The 10,378-nt window shown below is 43.1% G+C and overlaps 2 protein-coding genes across 2 annotated transcripts in view; one reads left to right on the top strand and one right to left on the bottom strand.

Moving 5' to 3' along the window:
• Positions 1 to 69: 69 nt before the first annotated feature.
• Positions 70 to 4,006, bottom strand: spag16 (sperm associated antigen 16; the record flags this gene model as incomplete). Its single annotated transcript, XM_084036156.1, has 3 exons — positions 70 to 1,579; positions 2,209 to 2,313; positions 3,035 to 4,006. 3 exons carry the CDS (start codon positions 4,004 to 4,006, stop codon positions 932 to 934), a joined length of 1,725 nt encoding a protein of 574 aa, XP_083892282.1. The 3' UTR covers positions 70 to 931.
• Positions 4,007 to 5,736: 1,730 nt separating this feature from the next.
• The window catches only part of LOC311030308 (ras-specific guanine nucleotide-releasing factor RalGPS1-like), a 110,458-nt gene continuing 105,816 nt past the window's right edge, over positions 5,737 to 10,378 (top strand). Inside the window, exon 1 of the mRNA XM_084035972.1 lies at positions 5,737 to 6,027. The gene's annotated coding sequence lies outside the window, so the exon portion shown is untranslated. The remainder of the gene's footprint in view (positions 6,028 to 10,378) is intronic.

Below are 10,378 nucleotides of genomic sequence, written 5' to 3'. Positions count from 1 at the left end.
CACATTGTTGGACCCGTTCGGATTCTGATTCAGTTTTTGTCTTCCCTCTTTGAAGACAGGATATCTGTATTTTCTCTCAGAAGCAGTAAAGTGCTAAATGAGCGTCCGGGCAGCGATGTGTGACCTGAATGTGAGAAGATAATTGTTTTGTTAACTGATCTGTTTTTAATGGTTCACACTAAGTGCCTTTATTTCTGTGAAGCAGGCTCGTCTGCAGCCGGTCTGAGATGGTTTGTCCTCAAACAGGTTACAATAAAACTCATCATAGTTTACTGCCTCCATGATGTCGGCTCAGTTTTTGTAAACATTTTTTATTATGGATTATAATTTGGACATATGGGATAAATCTCTATTGAGTTTTTTTTCAAACCCCATTGAAGCGTGTTCAAAATGTTGTGTTACTGCGAGGCCAAAGAGGACATGCATAACCTTTGACCTTTAGTTCAGGCTGACATGGAGCTCTTGGTGTTGCTCTGCTGTTGGATGAGGGGGAGGGAAACATTCAAATCCATTTAATAAACCACTCATTTTAACCTTTCGTCTGCCTTCGACCATTTTCTGTTACTTCCACGTCTACCGGCATTAAAACCAAGGAAGTGGTTGACCTTGCTCAATTTGATTGGCTGCCTGGGCCAAGCGTGACATTGCTGAGCGGCCATGCCAAAGGAAAACCAAGGCGATGTGATCAGACTGTATTTTATGTAGATAAAGTATTAAAGATATTATACTGCTTGTGTTTAGATGACTTTTAATATTTAGGAATCTTGGCTTCTTTTGTTCATTGAAGCCATCAAAAAAGTTCTGGTTTATATCTTGCATGAGTATCAAACATGTTGTGAGACCTTCAACATCACAAGTAATCAGTGTTCAGATCGTCTGCTGACAGCCGAACAATCGGATAATCAGCTGGTTTCACGTCCGTTGTTCCATTTCAGGCCCAGACGTTAATCATCCCGTCACTACCGGCTGACATCACAGTCTCCCCCTTGTGGTCAAACGCCACACTCTGCACACTGTCGCTGTGTCCTGCCAGGCTGCCCGCCACGCCGGAGTCCACCTCCACTACCCTAACGAGGCGGTCGGTGCCGGCAACAGCCAGCGTCTTCCCTGACGGGCTGAACGCCACCTGATTGGCAGCAAGCGGCCCGGCATCTACCGTTGCCATTGCCAACGCAGGTTTCCTGACGTCCCACAGGTTGATTACACCACCAGAGTCACAGGAGGCCATGATGTGACCCGCCCGGCTGAAGGTGCCGTGGTTGCAGGGGTGCCGGTGTCCCCGGAAGCTCTCTGTGCAGACACCCAGCCTGGCGTCCCACAGGGCGAGGGTTCTGTCAGCTGAGCAGGTGAGGAGGAGATTGGAGAAGGGCAGGAAGCAGACACTGTTGACAGAGGCGGTGTGGCGACGCAGTGTGAGGCGGCAGCGCTGGCTGTTCAGGTCCCACAGTTTGGCGGTTCCGTCGGCAGAGCAGGACGCCAGGAAATGACCACACGAGTGGAAGGCAGAGCCCCAAGTGGGCTGGCTATGACCGGGCAGCGCCAACACGCAGCAACCACGGGAGAAATCCCAGAGCCGCACCTGCAAGGAGGACGATCCAGGAGTGGACCGCAGAAGAAGATCAGGAACATCACCACAGAAGAAGATCAGGAACATCACCACAGAAGAAGATCAGGAACATCACCACAGAAGAAGAAGATCAGGAACATCACCACAGAAGAAGATCAGAAGCATCACCACAGAAGAAGATCAGGAACATCACCACAGAAGAAGATCAGGAACATCACCACAGAAGAAGAAGATCAGGAACATCACCACAGAAGAAGATCAGAAGCATCACCACAGAAGAAGATCAGGAACATCACCACAGAAGAAGATCAGGAACATCACCACAGAAGAAGATCAGGAACATCACCACAGAAGAAGATCAGAAGTATCACCACAGAAGAAGAAGATCAGGAACATCACCACAGAAGAAGATCAGAAGCATCACCACAGAAGAAGATCAGGAACATCACCACAGAAGAAGATCAGAAGCATCACCACAGAAGAAGAAGATCAGGAACATCACCACAGAAGAAGATCAGGAACATCACCACAGAAGAAGAAGATCAGGAACATCACCACAGAAGAAGATCAGAAACATCACCACAGAAGAAGAAGATCAGGAACATCACAGGGAGGATGTCAGGTTGTGAAGGTGAACTCACCATAGCGTCTCCGCTGGTGGTTGCCAGCTTTGCTCCATCAGGGTGAAAGCTGCAGCCAGACAGCCAATCAGAGTGACCCTCACCTGTAAGCACCATCTCACTAACCTGGCAACACACATGACATTACATTTTGGTACAAGAGCCAATAAGGGCGACCCTCGCCTGGCAACCCAACACAATGGTATTGACCTCTTTTCATTACATAAGATTTAGTAATGAAGAAAAACAATTGTGATTGTTGTTCGTTGTTATGGTAACAAGTGGCTGTCAGTGCCGCTGGAAAGTGATGTCACAGCTCAGGGAGACAGAGGCTAGCTGGCTAGTGAGCTATCTAGCTGGCTAGTTTGTCCTTCTCTGGAGCGCCAGTGGAGCATTAAAGAATGGTGGAATTAGCAAGCTAGCTATAATCAATAAAATTGGCAATAAAGTAGAAAAAACTATATGAAATGATTTTGTCTCATCCCAGATTATTTCATATATTCTATTATTATATATCATATAATATATTCTCCTGCGATAGACTGGCGTCCTGTCCAGAATGTACCCTGCCTTCGCCCAATGACAGCTGGGATTGGCTCCAGCCCCCCCGTGACCCTAAATACAGGATAAGCGGTAGAAAATGGATGGATGGATGGATAATATATTCTATTATATCTTGTCTTGTCTAATTTGATGTTGCCTAATCTTATTATCTCATGTCATCTCATTTTGTCTCATATCTCATCTTATATGTAATCATATCTCATCTCATACACCAACACATAAGGTCTCCTGTCATGGTATCTGAGCTCTAATCTCCGGTCTCTGACAGGCTGAACCTCCTCACCTTCTCTCCGCCGGGCTGCAGCCTCCACAGCCTCCAGCTGCGGTCGTCACTGGCGGAGGCGAGGAAGCGTTCCCGTGGATGGAGGTCAATGCAGCTGATGGGAAGGTCGTGGGCTTTGATGGAGTAGGACAGGCTGAAGGAGCTGGGACTTGTCCACTGTTCAAATCCCACGGGAGCCAGGTGAGGGTTGGCCAGTCTGCTGCAGACAGGAAACTCTGTGTCCTTTGGGTGTCTGGTGACAGGGCTCTTTGTTGGTGATTTATCAGCGCTGTCACTGCTTTTCATGCTCCTCTCTTCCTTGATGTGGGACTTTTCCTCATTCACTCTGGCTTCTGTGGTGTTTTGAAGTCGTCCCTTTTTTAAACTGATGAGCGTTTTCTGCCTCAGAGCTGCTTGATATGTGTCCTCCAGCTGCTTGAGCGCCGGCTCGTAGGACTCCAGGTGTTTCTCCAGCCGTTTGAAGTCCTCCATCAGCCTGTGTTTGTCCTCAGTGACTCGTCTGTACTGCAGCTGGTGGAAATCCCTCTCCCTCTGCGTCCTCACCAGGTCTTCTCCTGCCGCCAGCACGTCCTGTCTGAGCCGGCCGTTTTCTCCGTGGACAGTCTCCAGCTCCATCTGAAGGAGCTGTCTGTGTGTGAGAGCATCAGGAGTGAACAGGACGCACGGCCCCACCATCGCCAGAGTGTCCGTCAGGAGTCTCTGCGCTGATCTGTACCACTCTGCCTCAAAGCTGTTCAGGGTCCGGCTCAGACCGGCTCTCCGGAGGAAGTTCCTCAGGAAGTCGTCCACTGCCTCCGGTATTTTGGGGACGATGAGTTGTTTGGGAGCTCCAGGTGATCTTCTGGAAGCCGTGGAGGAGGCCACCTCAAAGTCCTCCTCCTCCTCCTCGTCCACAGCACTCCTCCACTCCTCCTCTTCTGAGAAAACCTCCTGGTTTTCATCCTCTGCTCTCTCTTTTCTGCTCACGGACATTTTCTCTCCTCTGTCTCTGAGCTCTTTGTTTACCTGTTGCCACGGGTAACAACAGCCAACCTGCTACCAAAGCAACTCTGTGACTTCCCTGCTTTGTTTATATATATATATATATATATATATATATATATATATATATATATATATATATATATATTCTCTTTGTTTAATGATATGTGTGTAGGTCAACATCCCCAAGATGAAAAAATACATACAAAGGAATTAAAACACAAAACATGCACCATACCTGTTATTGCCAAGTGTTTTGGAGCAGATAAAAAATCGTAACACAAAAAAGACCTAAAACTCACACAAAAAATGATTTCATAATAAATAGTTTTTTTTTCATATCAACTAACAAATCTACCTAATATCTAATCTGAAATGTTGTGTTTGTAATGCATATTTCAGATGTCAGATATGCACAAACAATCACTTAAATTATTTTCTGACCAGAATAATTTGCAGGTGAAAAGCTGCAGATTCTGAGCGACACAAAGCCAATCAATGACACTTCGTCCTCATTAATCCACAGTGTCCTGTGACCTGCATGCATATCACCATGGACACTCCTGGGGTTCACAGAGTGGCCACTAGAGGGCAGACATGAACCAGCACAAGGAAAGCAGAGGGACGACGATATGACAGGAGGTCCTGCCGCAGGCCGGGTCACATGATCCAAATCATCCCAAGGAATGATCAATACATGAATGAGGTGACAATTATTTTTTTCATCTTTATTTATTTTTTAAGCCATTTTCTTGATATCAAATCAGAATGTTTCCACTCTTCTATGATCTTACAATCATGGTCATTGTGAACATCGTGATCGACTCAGAAAATCTGTAGCTTCAAGGGTATGTACACATATATAATGAGATATTGCCTCATTTGCATATTTTATATTATTTTTTAGACAAAGTGTAATACAAAAAGTATTTCTCTTAATATGAAGATTAATCTGGTAGAAATGTATGAGGATATAAAGGAAAAAAGTCCCATTCATAGTTTGATAATAGTGTCACCTGCTGTGGTCATTTTCAGGACTTTGGCCCCGGTAGAGAATTTGGAACACATCCCATGTTCTTCAATGGGGTCATATTAGTCTCTGCTAAATGAAGCGCATACAGATCTTATCCAGTACTAAACACCAAAACAAAAGATGGGATTCACAGAAATATATGATTTACCTTGTAGAATCTGCAGATTATAATTTAAAGTTTAAATCATGCAGTTTGTTCCTGATTCAGACCTTATGGGTCGTTCCCTTTTAAAAGTTTAATATTTTTTGCCAAGTGATTTCAATAATGTAACAGGAGGAACAGAAACTACTGTATATCTCTTTGATTTGCTCCATAGGCATCTGGAAAATGTGTGTTTATTGTACGTCACAGCAAACATTCATCTGGGTTGAGTTTAGGTTAAAACAAATCTTTTCAAATGGACTGATGACGTGTATTTCTTCTATGACCCTGTCACGTCTTCTTGCTTGAGGAAATTTTAGGAACGGACGACCACGTGATGTACGAGCCTTCGAAGAGCCCATGAAGGCATCACAGATGCACCTGCGTCTGAAGGACGCTAGCTCGGAGCCGCGCTCTGATTGGCTCGCTGCCGTTGGAGGCGGGACCTCCCCGTGGAGCCGCGGCGGATGATTAGCCAAGACACCTGGCTGTCAAGATAAGTGCGCCTACCTGTCACTTCCTGCTGTTGTATTTATTCATTTTCACTTCGGTTTTTTTTGGACCAGAGATAATTTGGCAAGTCACAGCCATGTTTATGTGATTCCGTCTCATGTGTCCCGCGCGGTTTGTGGACCCCGCGGACCAAACGTTACGACCTTGGCTTCACGTCCGTCTCAAAGGAGGAGGAACCCCTTGGAAAGTGCTGGGAAACACCGCTCGGGTTTAATCAACCTGGACTCGTTTGATGCGGACTCGTATCGTCGTCTTGAATAAAGCAGCAGCAGCAGCAGCAGCAGCAGCAGCAGCAACGAGGGAGGGACTCTGCCTGGCGGAAAGGTAGGCAGCGGAACGGGCGGTAGCATGCTGGACGTGTTTGCGGGGAGATGAGGGAGGCTGCGCGGCGCGGAGACGCAGCATTAGGCCCGGCTGGAGGATTCAACCGGCTGCAAACGCCGTGTCACTGCCGTCTGACAGGGCGCTGCATGCGGACACACACGCTGTGATTTATGGACGGGCTGCGGGGTTTTGTTGTTCTGTTGTCTGTCTGCGACACTTCTTAAATCTCGGCGGTCAAACATGTTTGTGTATGGTGCAGGGCCGGCTCCGGTTTTTATAGGGCCTTAGAGGGGACACGACCCTCCCACTCTCCACCCACAAGACACCACCAAACCCCCCTGAAGGGTCACGGAGGGGTCATTCACGGCTCACTCACAGTCCAGGGAGGACCACATACGAGTGTACAGAGGATTATGTTGAGGATTATACAGTGGACTATGTAGGAGACTATGTCGTGGACTATATAGAGGACTACGGTATGTAGAAGTCAATGTTGAGGGTTCTATATTGGACTATGTAGAGGACTATAGTGGACTATGTCCAGGACTATGTTGTAGATTCTATAGTGGACTATGTCCAGCACTATATAGAGGACTATGTCGTGGACTATGTAGAGGACTATGTAGTGGACTATATAGTGACTACATGGAGGACTATATGGATGACTATGTAGAGGACTATATATAGATCTCCAGATCTTCTGCATGCAGAGCCGGATTTGCAGATTGATGGATGGATATCATGATTAGTGAAGGGAAGAAATAAGATTTTATCATGGATCAGGATAAAACACACTCACAATAACTCACTCATTTAAAAATATATGAATTTATCTCTTATTTATGCAGGGATGATTACTTTATTTAATTATTTGTTTATCATTATTATTATTATAAGGATGTTCACGTGTCTGTGACACAATACCTCTATTTGTCTCTAACTATGTTTAGTAATTTCACTGTTTTAGTGCCATAGAGTTTGAAGCAGATTTCGGTGATTATCAGGTTAATATTGTGAATCACAATTATTTGAGCCAGGATAATCGTGACATGAGATTTTCATATAGTCTCATGTCTAATCATGATATTATTGGTTGGTAGTAGTTGATGAAAGCGTGTCGTATCTTCTTTCCGTAAGAGAAACGTTGCATCGTGAAACAAAAATAAAAAGAAATAGATTTTTGTTTTTTTGGGGGGGATATAGTGTTATATAGGTGAACATTATGAGCGGGAAGGTGATAATATTGACTTTAAACCTGGTATTTCTCCACAGTTGCTGATAAATATTAGGCATCACTAATTTTATACGATCTTTAATGCTTCACCGGTTGACTGTTTCTCACCAAAACCCCAGGAAAGAAAAAGAAAATCTCACATAGTGGCCATACTGTGTTATTACAACTTTCCATTATGAACACTTGAATCCATCCTAAAGTTGTAAAATGATAGTGAAGCCAGAGAAACGCTGCTACGTAACTCAAACACCAAACCGAGTGATTTGATAGACAACAATATACAAGGTAATAAAACTGGTGTCAAATACATTCAAGTAGAAGTACGGATACTTGTGTTCAAAAAGACTCGGGTAACAGTAGAAGTACTGATTCAACCTCTTTAAGTTATTGTGTAAAAGTACACACTCTGAAATGTACTCAAAGTGATTTCAAACTAAAGTAACGAGCCTGTTTTGAAAATACAGATATTGGTTTTAAAATGTTCGGAGTAAAAGAAAATCGTCGTCAGGAAATAACTAATTAATTCCCACCTCACAGTAAAATAGATGAAATAATGAAAACAATCCAATCCAATAAATACAAATAAAAAGAAATGAATAAGAACAAATGGAAGTGAATAGAAGCAACAGTATTGTCCTGTCCTCATTACTACAAACAGTGTGCTACGACGTAGACCTCATTAGCGCCCATTAGCTTAATGTGCCAGTAATTATTGAGTTCACTGGGCGTACTGAGGGGAAGAAAGTTGCATACCAAACTAAACGTTGAAGCTAACTGTCTTCCTGCTATTCAAACGGGAGATGAGTCTCTGAGGACGGCTAAACGATAGCGAGTCATTCTTTGTATTCCAACAGCGTGGCTGTTAAATGAGCCGAGCGTGAGCTGATCTGAAAGCTGATGAAACAGAGATAACAGATCAACACGATTACCAGATTACAGCAGTAAACGAGTCATCCCCATCAACAGTGTGTGAGGGGCGACCGCCAACAACACCAGGAATCATTGTCTGCAGCCTCGGAGGTCTTAGAGACTCATCGTAAACAGGACGGTCAAGACTATAGAAACAAGTTGTTGATCTGCATCCAAAATAAATAGCATCTTTGTTCCTGAGACATGGAGGCATCGGACTGATGTTTCATTCATTATCACAGCCATGGTTCCATGATAACACCCTGCATGGTGACGTGAAAGTATAAACTTTAATGATTTGAGAGCAGGTTTCACCCTCGGGTGTTCTCTAGTGAACAAAGCACCCAGTAAATGTGAGGAGTTTGTTTCCTTCCTCAGGAAACATTTGAAAATGTGATTTGTTCTTGATTTTCAACCCACAACGTTGCCATCCGTGTTGCTCAACCAACATAACTGCTTGGTTGTCACGGGACGTGAGTCTCCCGGTGGAAGATAATAATAATAATAATAATAATAATAATAATAATAATAATAATAATAATAATATGAATAATAGCTTTCATTTATATAGCGCCTTTCACAAAACCCAAGAACGCTTTACATAAACAGAGAACAAAGAAGAAAACAGACAACAAACTGAGACAGGTGACAGGGTTTGGGTAGGTTGAAGGCTGTGGTAAGATGTACGGTACGGTAACATTGTTCAATATTGCGATGACGATATGACTTGTGATGAACAAATATTGACGTACGTGCATATTAGCTATACAGTTCTGTCTTTCTGCTGTAATAGTTACACTGCTAACATGGAGCAAACACTGAATATTTAGTGCAATCATTCTTTTTTGCATGCTTTTATTTACCATAGTCAACAATCATTTAATAAGATATATAACTATATGAAATTCAAGTTTAATTTCCCCTGCTCCCTTTAAAATATTGGCTCCTAATTTTAACAAAAACGTCTCTTACCAAACTGTTCTGCTTCCAGTATTTTCCAGAAACAAGACATGAAAACATAAAAAATAGGGTTATAAAATGAGTATGCTTGAATCATGTTGTTTGGGTTACTCAATATAAGATGCAATAGATGAGGACTACTTTTTCTTCGTCATCGCGTTTGGGGCAGGCTTTTGCATCGTGATCGTGCATGTATCGTGATGATGATGAGAACCCGATGATGCACGGTGTGGAAGCCCTTAAATGGATTTCTTTGGATTTAAACTCTCTTAAACGGGCGTGAAATCTTGAAAACTGAGATATTTGGTGAACAACAGGCTAATTGGGTCACGGCTAGAGGTGTGCGACATTCACGAAAAACGATCTCGATATTTTGGGGGCTTTTGCCGATAACGATAATTGATGACGATAATTGCATCCCTAATGAATCTGCTTGTAAAAGCCTTGTATTGTACTTGTTTGCTCTTGTTAATGTTATGGTTTTATAAATAAAAACAACGTATTTAAGAAAAACAGTTCTTATTTATTAACTTAAAACTGAGTTATTCAAGTGTAATACAAAACAGAAACACTGAAATCACCAGAGCAGGTATTGAGATCAAACAGTGCAGGTACGAGTAAACAATTTCAAAGTGGCCTACAGGATTTACTTTGTAAAATATTGTAAAATATTGCACAAAGACCAGCAAAAAGTATTTGGAGAGCATTTTAAACTAAATGAAATGTTAATGAGAGGTGCGGTTCGGATGTTCTGCTCAACCAGAAATCCGTTGTTGTAAAATGTGAAACCTTCTTTCGTTGCCGTCTTGTAAGGAACTCTGTTGCCGAGATTGTGTTTTTGTTTTCACTCCCGAAGCTTTTCATACGCTTCATATTCTGTTTGGTTTATTTGCAGATGGTGAAAAAGTCAGCTGTCTTTAACGGCTACTGTTGACTGAGTGACGTTGATCCGCGTCCAGCTGATAAATCTAACAACGTTGATTGTGTTTTATCTGTTTGTTCACTCATTTTTAACTTCAGCCATGCAGCCGCTAGGCTCGTGCAGTTTGCTGTGATAGTAGTCTGTCCTGCTGGGCTGGAAAATAAGTGAATGTTTGAGGACTCTCGAGGTGTGTTTTGATTATTTTTAAACAACATGCTCAATATTGTCATTTCGCACATCTTTAAAACAACAATTAACATATTATCGTAGACAATATATATCGCACGCCGAGTCAGGGATACTCTTCACTTATGGTTGTCCATAAC

Source organism: Eutrigla gurnardus (assembly GCF_963514095.1).
Source record: "Eutrigla gurnardus genome assembly, chromosome: 19".
In the NCBI taxonomy this organism is placed as follows: domain Eukaryota; kingdom Metazoa; phylum Chordata; class Actinopteri; order Perciformes; family Triglidae; genus Eutrigla; species Eutrigla gurnardus.
The sequence above is the reverse complement of the archived record's forward strand: the minus strand, read 5'-3'. Positions and strand labels throughout refer to the sequence as shown.